This window comes from Pygoscelis adeliae, unplaced genomic scaffold (assembly GCF_000699105.1).
Source record: "Pygoscelis adeliae isolate BGI_AS28 unplaced genomic scaffold, ASM69910v1 Scaffold393, whole genome shotgun sequence".
NCBI classification, from domain to species: domain Eukaryota; kingdom Metazoa; phylum Chordata; class Aves; order Sphenisciformes; family Spheniscidae; genus Pygoscelis; species Pygoscelis adeliae.
The window spans coordinates 168,618-183,290 of NW_008824376.1; the positions used below are offsets into that span (position 1 = coordinate 168,618).

Below are 14,673 nucleotides of genomic sequence, written 5' to 3' on the forward strand. Positions count from 1 at the left end.
TAATTGACTAAAATATGTGCTGAAAAAGGGAAGCAAGTAATACCATCTATTCAGACACCCAAGTTTCTGGCATTGTATAACAGTGGTTATTTCAGAAAACTACAAAAATATCCACTGCAAAAATCTTTCACTTTTTAAGGCAAGATTATATCATGGGTGAAGTTTCTCTCTAATGCCTTTTGGTGATCAGTTTATAACTTAAGGAGTCATAAGTCTCATGATTTATTGAAATAAAATAATCTGTTATTTAGTTCCTTAGAATAAAATAATCTACTAAAGTAAATTGTTTAAAACACTGAGTTGCACGGACCAAATATTAATTGGTGGTGGTGATACTAGATCTATTTAAAAAACCTCTGTTACAAGGATTGAAGTATCTTTAATATTGGTAACTTGCTTTAAGATTTAGACTTTACTGCACTGCAATCTGCTTGTTAATCTCTTAATGTGAACGTTACGAACTTCATTTGAAACACATAACACCATCAAATATTATAGTAGACTTTAAGAATGTGCCATTACCCTTCTTCCCCTTCCACATACTGGCTGCTATTATCTAAAGCTACAAAAATAGGAATATTAGACATCAATACCTACTTGAACTTGTAATTCACAGAGAGTAACTTCAATATAAATAATGATACCTCATTTTTCTTCATTGGTCTTGATTAGAATTTGAATATGCAGTAAGTCTCAGACCGAAGTGATCTTCAATTCTTACAGTTTTGCAATCAAATTCAGAATCATTCCATTACAGCATAGAGACTTCTAAAAGGGTTTTTATAAGACGAGCCTTACCCTGAGGAGGTGGAGGCATATTGTGGAGGTCTATCGGCTGCCCACTATCCAAAGCTTCCAAGACCACATTAAATTTCTAATGCAGAAAAAAAACAAATCAGAAGATTTGGTCTAGTATGTCCAAGACTTGCTAGCTGCCACAATGAATATTTGACACTCGATGCATGTGTGTACAGCATAGGGTATGTTAAGCATTCAGGATTTCTTGTGTGCATACCTTGCCTGCCTTCATGTATTCCTTCGCTTTCTCCAGGTCCCCTTGCTGCTTGGCCTTTAGAGCTGCTAATTTATACTCCTTCTGCCTCATAAGTAGCATTGCTCGTGTGCTGCTGTTCTGGAGATCTGTGAGAATGAAACAATGCTGAGACTTACATAGAGCATGCAAAATATGCATCCCTTGCTATGTCCATCTATTCAAACCTGCATTAGTCCTCTTTTGCTTTGAATCACACAGCTATGTTACAGAAGTCCTTTTTCCTCCAGTCTCCAGAAGTCCTACCAGACATAACAATCCCACTTTTCCCAATTAAAAAAAAAAAAAAGTCTTTTAGTCAATACCTCAAAACTCTTTAAAGCTTGGAATTCCACGTCACAATATTGAAGGAGAAACTGTGGCATGGGGAAAGTTAAGTGAAAGATACTGATACAGTGCATAAAAGAGCTCTATAATAACCGATTCCACTGCCAGAAATTCAGCATCCCACTGACAACTCTATCTGAAACATTCAGCGGGGAAGTTCCAACATAAGCCGTGCTTTGCTACACAATACAAATATCAAGAAAGATGTAGCACTAAAATAGTGTTGCAACTGCTTATCCTCTCAGATCATGGTACCTGTTTCCACGATAGGACTAGAAGCAGCATGACCCTGTAGAGACTCTGATTCCAGATGCTGCACTGCCTCATGAGAGGTCTTCTGCTCATCATCTGCAGCAGACTCAGCTTTATTCTCTGGTAGGATACTGATTGAATCTCCTGAATTCTCTAGCTCCACTCCCGTGGCTTGAGATAAGTGAGAAGAACTCTTTCCTGTTGCAACAGGAGGTGGCATTTCTTCCTCATTGATTTTTTTGCCTTTCTTCACTGCAGCCAGCATGGTTTCCAGTGTCTGGCAGAGATGGAACAGCAAAGTCGATAAGCATTTTCATCAAACATATTACTAGCATAAAATCATTAAAACACAAATTCATTCCCTTATTTGTGATGGGATCTATTACGCACATCACTACAGATTGCTGCACTTTAGCTCCCTATTTTTTTGCCAACTTCAGCGCTAGTGAAAGGTGTCCAATTATCAGAGCAACACAAGGCAAAGGACTTGTTACCCAAACTACGTAATTGCAAGTACCTCAACACCTAGAATTATTGGTGATTATTTTTTATTATTATTAGCTGATGTGGTCCACTCAGCTTTGTCACAGAAAGTCACCAACGAAGCCATTTATACCAACTGTAGATGCATTTTATGTCTTTAAAACAAAATAAAATACACTAGTCTGAAATGTCACTGCCTATGTAGATTCAGGGAAGGAAGGAGTCTGCATACCTATTTAATGGATAAAAGCCATTAAATACTAACAAAGGAAATGGAGCTTCAGCTGGTGATCTATGGCAAGAAGCTCTCACCATCTGTAACATGGGTTAACTGCTGCTGATTTTTTTAAAACCATTCCTCCACCACAAATATTACCTTCCTCAGTATTTTTTTTTAATTTAAGGTTCAGACAAAAGACCACCATGTACTTTAAGCCAAAATAAAAGTTTTACTTCTTTCACCTTCCACAGAAACTGAAATGGAAGCACAGAAAGACAACAACAACAGAATCTCATCAGTGCCAGAATCACTGCTATTTTTGGTTAGCCATGACATTGTTTGACCTATTAAGCAACAGTGGTAGAGATACTTTGGTCTGACTGCATGTGAGATTGGGGTTCAGACCAGTACAGCAACCCACACGCAGTTCTCTCTTCTCCACGTGTGGGATGACAGACTGACTGGAAATGGAATTAAACACTGAGATTAAAGTTCACAGTTCCAAGAACTACGTACAAGAGATAACTGTACGCCATTTGTTGGCATGTCATTTTGCTACTTAAGGAACTGTGAGCTGTGAAGTGAGATCTAGTCTATTATCCTTAGCTGCACCGCTTAGGCACAGGGAAACTCCCTACCTTGAAAAATAAAGGAAGTGGCAAACAGTGCACTAAGCTTCATTATTGGATGAAATAAGCTGGTTTGCCTATCCCTCTTGCTCTCTGAAAGGTCAGGTGGTTTCATGTACATTCCTTTCAGAGCTAGCAGGCAGTGGACATACAGACATCTCCTTTCTTTTACATTTCCTCCCTTGGGTTTGGCCTCAGTTGTTCCCTTTTGTCCTGGTTTCAGCAGGGATAGAGTTAATTTCCTTCCTGGTAGCTGGTACAGTGCTGTCATTTGGATTTAGGATGAGAATAATGTTGATAACACACCGATGTTTTAGTTGTTGCTAAGCAGTGCTTACACTAGTCAAGGACTTTTCAGCTTCCCGTGCTCTACCGACTGAGAAGGCTGGAGGTGCACAAGAAGCTGGGAGGGGGCACAGCCAGGACAGCTGACCCAAACTGGCCAAAGGGACATTCCATACCATATGACGTCATGCTCAGCATATAAAGCTGGGGGAAGAAGAAGGAAGGGGGGGACGTTCAGAGTGATGGCATTTGTCTTCCCAAGCAACCGTTATGTGCAATGGAGCCCTGCTTTCCTGGAGATGGCTGAACACCTGCCTGCCGATGGGAAGTAGTGAATGAATTCCTTGTTTTGCTTTGCTTGCATGCGCCCCCCCCCCGCGGGGGGGGGGGGGGGGGGAAGGAGTGAGCAAGCAGCTGTGTAGTACTCAGTTGCCGACTGAGGTTAAACCACAACACCTTTGTATCCTAAGACACCTGGCAGCTAGCGAGACATTACATTCTTCCCTCAGTGGACAGTGCTGTGCTATAAAGTTTTGCTCAAAAAGACAGAGCTGGCTGCTGTCTGAGGTGATGCAGAAGACCAGATGAAAGCAAACAGGGAAATAAAGGCACTCTGCACAGCGGTAATCACCAAGCACTACCAACTAACTACAAGCACGCCACCTGGCTGAAAAGATGGAAAACTGAAGAAACCACTCCTTGCTGCAATTTTTAATTGCCTTAATGAAAAATCCTGTTCTATTTTCAAGCACAGCCACCACACTCAGGGAAAGATACCATCTTTCCCTCTCTCTCGGAACTGAGTGGAAATTTAGTATCTAAGGGAAGGCATCAGTGATGAACTGGAAGGTATATGTGCTAGAAAAGCTCCTAAACTTTGCTTTAAGGTAACACTGAACAGTCATCACGGGTCAAATTCAGATCTAGACAGGTGAGTTTAACATCAGCATTTACCACAAACCCTGCCTCTAGCTACCACTAGACACATTCAACAGAAACAAAGCTGATGCACAAAAGGCATTTGAAGTTACACTTTTCTGTGTATTTGCTACATCAGATTGATAGTAAGTAACAAGAAGTGTTTTTAAAGTAATTCACGGCAGCATATTAGAATTTCTCTCCCCTTTCAACAAATGCACACATCTGGAAAGGCTCTGAACTACAGTTTAGAGAACTGACTTTGCCTCCCCCTCATTCAGATACCTGATGAACCCAACTTACCTTAAGTCCTCTTTCGTATCGGCGTATTTTGGCACTCTCACCTGACTCCTTTGCATTAGAAATTGCTGTCCTATAGTTAGCAATTCTCTTCTCCACTGTCTGTTGCAGCTCACTGGTAACAGCAGGAAGTGAGGTGGTCTCAGAAAAAATAATAAAACAAATCAAGAAAACTTATTTCATCCAACTATACAAGTTTTCCCACAGCACTGAAAAACAAATACTCCTCTTCTACACACACTCCTGTTAATCAAGAGCACAGGACAAAACAGTCTTTAAAACAGAGGAGCACTTGTACTACACTAGCGGTGCCTGGATCCACGTCTGGGCTTTCTCTCAAAGGCGTAATAGAGAAGAATGGGTGGAGCCATTTAGAAAACTCACAGTCACAGGGTAATTGGAGGCATGTGGTTAGGGAGTAGGTGAAGAGAACAGTAAAGTCTCTCAAACACCAAACAACAGAGGGTGTGAAGAGGTATTTTGGCACAAATCTTGACTTCTTATTTTTAAAACATGCTAGTTTACTCCCTTCTGGGGTTCTTCAACCTGGTTTTACTACAACAGCTCTTTTTCCTCCTCCTACAGCCTGGAATTAGTTCAGTGACAAAAGCAGCCTAAGCAAAGTTACAAGTAGCTACTTACAAACACTCCACAGCTACAGAGACCTTTCAGATGGCTACTGATGTAATTATTGCCATTATCTCTATAGAAACGCTCTCAGACCCATTTACTAATGGGCCCAATGCACAAGGGCACTGGAATCTGTAGCACACAACAGAAACACGGCTGTAACTGAATAAAGGATTTGACTGCATGAGGATTGACAAATTAAGCTGAGAAAGCTAAAGCTACTGAGAAAAATTCCACAAAGACGTCAAAGATGCTGAGTTACAAGAAGTCTCACAATTTTAGCACACAGCTCAATACTCTGAGAGGGAAGATACGAACTCTGGAAGCCTGAACTGCAGTCTGCTTGCTCATATGTGTAATGAGGGATAAGACATGCTTGATTCCAACTGTTTACCTCCTCAATTCTATGCTAACATTAAAAATCATCCTCTGAACAAAGCAAAAAATTCACCTATGTCAATACAGCATTGGTTTCCACAGAGAAGACAGCAATAGTGTAGTTTTTCCTTCCTTGGAGGACAAGAAGACCTCTCTAGATCCTCGTTTGTGACCCTCATATAAGCTGCATGACAACGGTGATTCAGCAAAACTGTCAGGAACATGAAGCTCTTTCCTACCTGTGGTTGCAGTTCAGGTTGCTTGTTCTCTCCTTCAGCTGTGGATGGCTCCATTGCTATCATTTCATCCTCACAGCTTCCTGTCTCACCTTCCACCCCCAGAACTTCTTGCAATTCTGCCTAAAGTAAAAGCCAACAAAAAGCTTTCCCTCAAAATTTTCTATTTCCTCAAAAGACAAAATAAAATAGTCTCAAGCTCCAAAACCTTTGGATGGACCTTGAACCCAAGAAGAGAGTCTAAACATCTTATATTCTGGTCATTTTTTATCTATTTTATTTTTTATTTTTAAATGAAACTGGTTCCACTTGTATTTGCAACAGAAAGCCAGATACCACTCAAAAGCCACACTACAGCTCCAGGATCACCACACAAGTTTGTGGTTAGAGATCTGAAGCTGGAGAATTTCAGAGAAGTACTTTTACAAAGATCATTCAAACCCAAATTTGAGATTTCCAAAAAGCATTTATTAACAATGGCAGACAAAAACACTGCTTAACACTCCTTCCCTAAACCCTGCCAACTAGATCACTCACTGAAATGACAAAGAATTTCTTGGGACATACTCTCTCAGGCCAAGCACTACTCAAAGCAGTAGCAAAATGGTGACAGACATCACTTTAAGGAGAATGTCCCTGGCTGTATTTCACCAGCTGACATGGAATGGGATTCCCGCTGTTCCCCCACTTCTCTAAGACTCTCACACATGTGAATGTTAGCTAGGAAACTCTCTTACTCTGGTGTGCAGGGGTTGGATCCCGCAAAGTCTTATATCTAATGGAATGCTTTTGCAATATTTTAGCTTCTCACCACAAAGTTAACAGACATTTTTGCTAAATGCAGTTCCATTTAAAAAAAAAAAAACAAAACAACTAAGATGTACTAAAACTTTTTGCTAACAAAGTTATGCATACCAACAGGTCTGTATCTTTCTCCAAGTCTTCATCATCTGCTTCTTCCTCCTCATCTTCATTCAGGTCCTTCATACACTCTGCAGCCATCTTTTCAATATGTTCCATGGGCAGAGGAGCTGTAAAAAGAAACCACAAGGAGCCATAAACCCTAAGTAACAGTTATGCAGTCACTGGATATAAATTCTAAAGGAGTTGCTACCAGCTGAAAGAGAGCAGTGACTTCTCCTCTTACTGCCCCTTTATTGGATAGTGCCATAGGTAAACGAGGATATATTAATGAATAAAGGACAAAGACTGGGGAAGTGAACATCCAGGAAAAAAGCAGTACTAGTCTTTCTGAGAGTGACAAAGAAGGAAGGCAGTAAGACAAGGAAAATGACTGCATCCAATAACCTAGCTCAGAAATTAGATGTCAGGAAGAAATAATGTCTGTTTACTAATACAAGGAGCCTGAATGGCAAAACCATAAGCACCATGATAGACTAGCAGGTATGGTGGGACACAACAGTGCTCAGAAAGCATAGCCAGAAAAGAGAAAGATACTGTGGTAGGTTTACACAGTAATGACATTTAAGGCTGAGTAAGAAAGATGAGTAGGACAGGATCAAACAACTGCTTCAGGGAAAAATTACTAGAAGTCACCTCAAGCTCCTAGGCTGATTTAAGATACAGATAAGTACCTCTATGATATTATTTACAGAAATAACTAGTAACAGAAACTTTGTCATCATGGAAGACTTCAATTTTCCAAAGAAAAATTGGAGAATACTATTCTTGGATGTTACATCAAAACTGTATTCCTTAGTTAAGATAAAAATCAATGGTGGCACAAAAGCAAATAAATATAAACTGTTGATGAATAAGTCTGACGTTTCCATCCATGAAAGGGAATTACTGGAGCAGCCTTTGTCCCCAGTAGGAATAAAGATCTGAACTAGTTTTAAGCTGATGCTAGATATTTATGAAAGGTATTTATGACGTGATTGTCCATATTAACAAGGCCTGGACTCAGCATCTTTGTCAGGCCTTTCTGTTCTGTGTCCTTTGCCTCATGTCAGTGTACCCTAACAAAATGTAATTCACTCCTGGTGAATTCTGACTGACAGAATAAATTCTGACCCCATATGGAACAGAAGTGGTCCACATCCATCCATCCCTAAGCATCAACAAATTATTTTTTTCTCCCAGTTCTATCCCTTTTCTTCTCTCCCTCATGTTGAAGTAATGTGAGTTAAAAGTACTCTAATTCCCAAAGATCTGCATGTATGGATATGACAATATCCAAGTTAGCCCCACAGTTAAATGCATGAGATGCAGACACTTGCATTAAACATCCCATCACACCTGCCGGTAAAATTTCTGTTTGCATTTTCTTTCAAAGCCGAAAACATGTTATTGAGGGTATTACAACAATGCATACAGCCATAAATCAGAACAAAGTTCAAGGCATTTACCATAAATAGTGCTAAGCTCAAAGAGCTCCAAATCAAACTACAACTAACTAAATCACTGGAGTTTTGTACAGGGTCTACATTACACTTGAGACTCCAACAGCTGATCCATTTTCTCAATCTACAGTCTTAAGCACAAGAACATCTGACTCTCTCTCTCCATCTCATGTTAAACTGGGTACATAGCCATCCTTTGAAACTGATGACGCACAGTAGCATCAATTCTAGAGACGTACTGAACAACATGAGCCATAAGCCAAACTACTGGCTGTTAACATGACAAGCAAGGAGGCACAGCAAACTATCCATATGTTTGAAGACAGCAAGAAAGGAAGACAAGAAAATCTTTCTACCTTGAGAAACTACTTGTTTTACACATCAAACACTACTGCAAAGTCACACTTGGCATACAAAAATAGAACGCTCCAAATCAAGGCATCATACTTGTCATGAGCCCAGGAGCAGCAGCAGAACACTGGCATAGAGAACTGCTAAGCAAATCAGAAAAAGTGCTGTTTCTTCTGCCTCTCTAACTACACTTCTGTATTTTCTGCATTGCTGTCTCATGCCCATGAGATTTTCCCTTTTCCAAATCATTCTTGGCTACTTTGCCTTGCAATTTCTCTTCAAGCTTCTGGTCTTTACCCTGAAAACTCTACTTAATTCCTGCTCACTGAGTTCTCATCTCTACTTCATGCTGTGCCAACCACATCTTCCTTAACTATCAACTTCCTCCACGCACTCTCAAAGGTGAAGTTATTTGCACACAAATCCCAGCTGTCCACATAAATGCCTCTGATAGATCCCTATGCAGACATACGACTGTGACTCACCAGTGTCAGTACATGTTGAATAGAATATAGATCTTCAGGACAGAGTTTTAAGTCAATTTAAACGGATCTAAAATGGATCCCATCCTACCCCTGCATTTGCTGAATCAGCTGAAAATTAACCCAGGTACAAAGCTGTTTCTGTTCAAATAATCTAATTTACTGTATCGGTGCTTCAGGACCTGTCAAACATGTTGCTCATATATTTGATCCTTAGCAAAACTCTGCAACTAGGACAGTAGGCCATATCCAAATGCAACTGGCTGTACTTCAAAGGTCAGTGTCCCTTATGTGAAGTCCCACTAGAGGCAAAAAATCTAACCAAGCCTCCTCAGACGGTTGGTTCAGCTCTAGTCCAGTATGGCAAGTTGAGGCTACAATTTCAAACATCCGAGTGGCTGACCAACTGGCATTTATCAATCATAGATAGCAGAGATCTCTGTACTTAAGGTGTTGCAACAGTACAGCTTTTCCTGCCTGCATCTCCAAGCTAGAGGGATATATCACTTCCCCTCCCCCCCCATCGGGGCTCTAGAATGTAAATCTAGGAGTGAATTATTGCACCTTATGCTCAGCCAAGAACCGAGCACCAGTACGTATTGTACTGGGACCCTTTTTTCTGTCCTTCTCCAGACAGGATCTGTTTCTCCCCTGTCCTTACCATACCCTCCTCTTTTCTAGGCACCGGCCTGCATCCTGCCCCCGCCATGCACCATGTCCTCCCCATCACTACACTGTACCAGGTCTCATGAGTCCCCAGTGCCAGATGTCCATTTGTTCATCTTCCATGCGCTTCTGATCTATATACTCCCAATTCTACCAGGAAAACAGAATAGCTGTAAATGATTTTGGAAAATAGTTTTATAAGCCACAACACATACCTTTAGAAGGCATAGTAAATGTTAACTTTGCACTGTCTGAAGTTTCATTTTCCTCTTATGAATAAAGAGACTGAAAAAACACATTAAGCGACATGATCAGGGCCAGAAGGAAGTCAGCACTTGAAAAGCCAACAACAGTTCAAGAGCTCCTGACACCCAGATTCACCCTCAAAACACTATACCACGTGTTTTAACCACGAGTAACCTATGTCCAATGGCAGAATTTCTGCTACTGTGCTTATTAGCACAATTGTGCTTATTAGCTTTAAGGGTTTACTACAATCCTGAAATCTGGAGAGTGGAAATTATTCAGAATTTAGTTTCAGATACAAACACCTCCTCTGTCTCTCATCAATTACAGTGTTTAGACAGTCACTTTTTCTAAATATTTTAAAATTCTTCATTTCCCTGCTGCTCTGTGTGAAGTCCCTTCAAATATTACAGGCAAATTACTGCAGAGCTGCAAATTAGGCTGTAGTTGCACTAACTCTTCTTTCCAGCATCTGCTCACACACCCATAGCAAGGGTAGGTCCCATTCTCCTTCTCCCACCTCAACCACTTGCTGTCACCCCTTCCTTGCAGCCACAGCCGCGTTTAAATAGGCAGGTAGCAAGCCAGATCAAGGAACTGATTCAGCTGAAAACCTAGCACAAAAACAGAAGTTTATTTTTATAGATCAGTTTCCTGAACCAGCTCACCCTGCAGCTCTGTAAATACGTATACCAGCTTAGAAGTAGAGCATGCTCACTAGAGACTGCCCCTCTCAGCAGCAGCCTTGATTTATAGTAGATTACAGCAATCCTGTAAAACACTGCATGCAAACACTATCAGATAAAATTAACAGACGCTTAAAATATTAAGAATAGTAATGATCCATTCCAAGAGACACTAACATCCTGCATAACACAAGCTACAGGATTCTCCCAGTAATTCCATCAGTTCCATGATTTCCCTCTTAAAAGGGTATTCAGTTCTGGTTACAGAGTCCAAGTAACTAAAAATGTAATGCTCGTTCAGTAAATTCAGTCTTCAAACAGAAGAACAACCAAACAGCCAGCCCACCCTCCACAAGAAACAATTTCCATTTTGAATTCATCTAGCACCTACTATACCTTTTTATGACTTCATATGCTAAACCAGCATGTCTTAATTTAGTCATTAAATTGGCTAGCCATCATGTATTTTTTTCCTATGTCTATAAGAGCACAGACAAAAAAACTCTTACCCTTTTTGTAGAGTAACAACTTAAACCTTTCAAAGTAAAGGAAAGAGTAGTTGCAATTTCAGCTTCTATCGGTGATGAAAAAACATTTTAGATACCTATTTACAAATCACTGATGTATCTTTAATAAATTATTCAGGTTGTCAATAAATGAAATCCAGATACTTTAACTTACTTTTCCCTTTTGGTTTTGATTTGCCTTCTTTCACCTTTGCTCCTGTGATAGCAGCAAGCTCTGCTTCTAAGTCCCCATCATCCCCACCTTCCTCTGCACCCAGCAGCATCTCTTCAGGATTGAAATCTACAAACAGCCCCAGCTGGAGCCAAGGCAAAATAAAAAATAAAAAAAAATACTGCAGTTAGAACAGAGATGACACTCAAAAACATTACACTGCATGGATTATTTAAACATTTTCATGCATTCTGGATTCTGTTCATTTTTTTTAAAGCCCACTAACATACCACTTCTATTACCAAAACAATGCATACCAGGCACCCATAACTGATGTAAGGTACATAAATCTTAATAAGCCACAAATACTCCCTTTAAAACTCTACACAACCAACGATTTCTTAAAATCAAGCCTAATAGACTGACATAACAAGGTGAAATAAAATGATGTCTGTTACACTGAGCCTCATGAAGCAGGTATCACCAGGGAAGTTCAGAGCAGTTCCTGTAACAGCTAAGCTAAAAAATATTCAATCATCATTCACACAATACAGGTCTGACATGCGTACACTGCAGAGATTTCACCCTTATCTCTTGGAAGAAGCTATATTTACATACACAGAACCGTTTTGTACTTCTCATTACCTTAGTTTGTAAATCATAAACACATGGAAAGCCCATGCACACACACAGAGAAACATAACCATTACAAATGCAGCAACGCTTACACTACACTGGAGAAAACAATCAACCGTCTGGAACAGATCATCAGCTAAGCAACAGCTTCTCAGGTAATATTATTAATAACAGTAATCAGAATTTGATAAAATAGTGAGGGTTATCACTCAATTGCTGTAAAACATGCCAAAGCACATAAGTATCAGAGAAATCTCAGAGGTCTTAGTCTAAAAGGTATTCTTCCAAGATGCCATTTTATCATGATTCTTATATTGCTGGTTAAGATATTAACTGCCCCAGAAATAACAGCATTTTTATTGAAAGTATGCTCAGCTTTTTTATAAACATGAATTAACTGAATTAGATTCATCCCATGAGGTAGGTGGAGTAGCTTTCCTCAGACTTTTTCAAAGCACAATAAACCCTGTTGGCTTAATGGTCTTCACATGGCCAAGTAGGCAGCAGTTCAGCTTCTCTCAAGCAAAGGAATAAAAATCTGTTGTCATTATTACAAGGGTTAACAATCTCTTCCTGCCTCTGAGGATGTGAAGTGCTACCAGAAGCTGAAGCTGCCTGCCAGTTTATAAACTAGTGTGAGTAAGTAATAACAACTTGGGTTTTTTAACCCTTTAGGAATCGAGGTGCTGGTGGCTACTGCCTTGAAATATTTTGTGTCCCTCTTTGAACCCTTTTATAATCCCAAAGGAGAATGTGAAATACAGCTGAGAAATACCGATTCCAAGGACCAGGAACAGTATTCAAAAATCAGTAGCTATTTGTTTACTAGCCCCAATTCTGCCCTTGACGTTCTGTAAGGCACTGGGCAGATCACTTAGCCACCCCCTGCCTTATCCATCTCCCTTCCGTAAAACAAAACTAATACATTTGCACTCTTGAATAGAATGGAAAGAAGGTCAGGACAAGATTTAATGAGGAAGTATTTATAATGGTGATCTAAAGATTCGAGTTCTATGGAACACACATACACCTTTTATCAATGTGCAGAATGGATCAGGAGCCCATGTGATCTGTTCATTACTACACTGCAAGTATAGAAAGTGAAGCAGGTGTCGTAATGAATGGAGTCAAGAACAGAATCCAGCAGTTCCAGCATTAAGTCTCTCAATCTGTTCAGTAAGGCACATTTCCAATGAAATTAGTAGTATTAAAGAAATGTTTAATAAAACAGAAAAAGAGAGGTTATAAAAAAACTTGCAGTTGATACACTACATAGCACAAAAACAGTTTAAATTGAGTTAATTTGCAAGTGAACAAGCCATTAGTGTATTTGTTTCAAGCAACAATCCTCCATGTTGTAAGACAGGCTGAATAACTAATTGTATTGAATTAGAAATTAGTAAAATATGTTAATCAGCTCCTTTATTTACTCTTTATCTTTTTAGAGTGTGGTTTCTTTTTTTGGAAGGAGGAAAGATATTTTCACCTTTTATCTTCTCCCTTGTTCAAATGAACTATATTATATACTACCTCTCCAATTGAGAGATGCAAACATTCATATTAGAGCAATGGCAACATTACGGATCTCTAACTAAACCATTCTGCCTCCAGTATGAGAATACTGGTTCTTAAGAAGTCACCAAAGAGAATATCTTAGCTATCTTCTCTATTCTAATATCCTATTCCAATCTCTTTTCATATTTCCCTATATTCTCACCAGTTATTCCTCCTCTATATGTTACTTGCCTCTATTCTACCTTCAAAGGTTTCTAAAGTTCCATGCTGGTTCTAACATATTCTTTACCTCTAACTGTACTCTGTTTTCCCAGAATTTTGCCTTGGCAGTATTTCTAATTTTGACACTGTTGCCTGACTTCCTACACCTGCCAACCACGAGTAAATCATGTTTCTCTCCTCAAGGCTTCTGAAACTACATTCAAAGGTAAAGAGTATGAAAAAAAACCCAACACATGGGCACACCTAAGCTCACTTTTAGCTACAGGAGAGGGACATAGGCTTATCAGTCTATCTGTTAGAAGAAAAAATGACTATACACAGGGAAATTAAAATAACTGGTGTAGCACCTTAAAGTTCTCCCATATGTGGCCCTGAAATTGTTATTTGATATTCTGGTCTTCTTATTTCTGTTTTCTTAGAAGTGTAAGAAAAACCTCCATATAGTTATTGAAGTTGTTATTAAATCTCAGTGTAGCTGGGGCAGGAAAATACTATAAGCATGAGTCATGAGGTCTCACGTAAAGATTACAGCATTACAACATTGCGGCTTCCCTGCAAGAACTCCACTGCTGCATATCAGATATTTACTTTAAGAAGAATGTGCTAAAGGAAAAAACAGGAAAACAGGCACCACACAATTCAGATTTTTTCATGGTCCTGCAATATCTTAGTAACGCATAGGAGATTATAGCAGGAAAACAGGAGACTACCCTGAAGAGCAGTAGGAGTAGAACGTTTCCCTACCTGCTTTGCAACCACATCTCCCTGGCCCTTTGCCTTCCTTACCTGCTTTGCAACTGCAGCTCCCTGGCCCTTTGCCTGAGGGCTTTTTTTAGGTCTTCTGCCAAGCATGCTGGTTCATGAGTTTCAGAGGATTGTGTCTCTAAGGGACTGAGAGCGCATGAAATTGAATGTCAGTATCCTCGCCTGTCTCAACGCGCTGCAAACCGGACGAAGGCAGGCAGCACAGAGCAGGCTGTGCGCAAACCTGCAGCTTTTACCGCTACCCCCAAATACTGAGCAACACCAGGAGGGAAACTGGGGGGGCACACACCATGTAACACACTCCCCAGGGCCCAGGCCCGTCAGCGCCGCCTTCCCCACAGCCGCCCTCCGCCG

The 14,673-nt window shown here is 40.1% G+C and overlaps 1 protein-coding gene across 2 annotated transcripts in view; it reads right to left on the reverse strand.

Annotated features, from left to right (window-relative positions):
- CC2D1B (coiled-coil and C2 domain containing 1B) overlaps positions 1-14,438 on the reverse strand; it is a 36,364-nt gene extending 21,926 nt beyond the window's left edge. For both annotated transcript variants that reach the window (XM_009320180.1, XM_009320179.1), the window contains exons 1-8: positions 14,341-14,438; positions 11,185-11,326; positions 6,625-6,740; positions 5,713-5,832; positions 4,469-4,606; positions 1,634-1,907; positions 1,016-1,140; positions 799-874 (exon numbers count right to left, since the gene is read on the reverse strand). In XM_009320180.1, the coding sequence (XP_009318455.1) occupies positions 799-874; positions 1,016-1,140; positions 1,634-1,907; positions 4,469-4,606; positions 5,713-5,832; positions 6,625-6,740; positions 11,185-11,326; positions 14,341-14,406 (1,057 nt within the window). In that variant the 5' untranslated portion in view covers positions 14,407-14,438. The remainder of the gene's footprint in view (positions 1-798; positions 875-1,015; positions 1,141-1,633; positions 1,908-4,468; positions 4,607-5,712; positions 5,833-6,624; positions 6,741-11,184; positions 11,327-14,340) is intronic.
- Between the last annotated feature and the right edge of the window lie 235 nt (positions 14,439-14,673).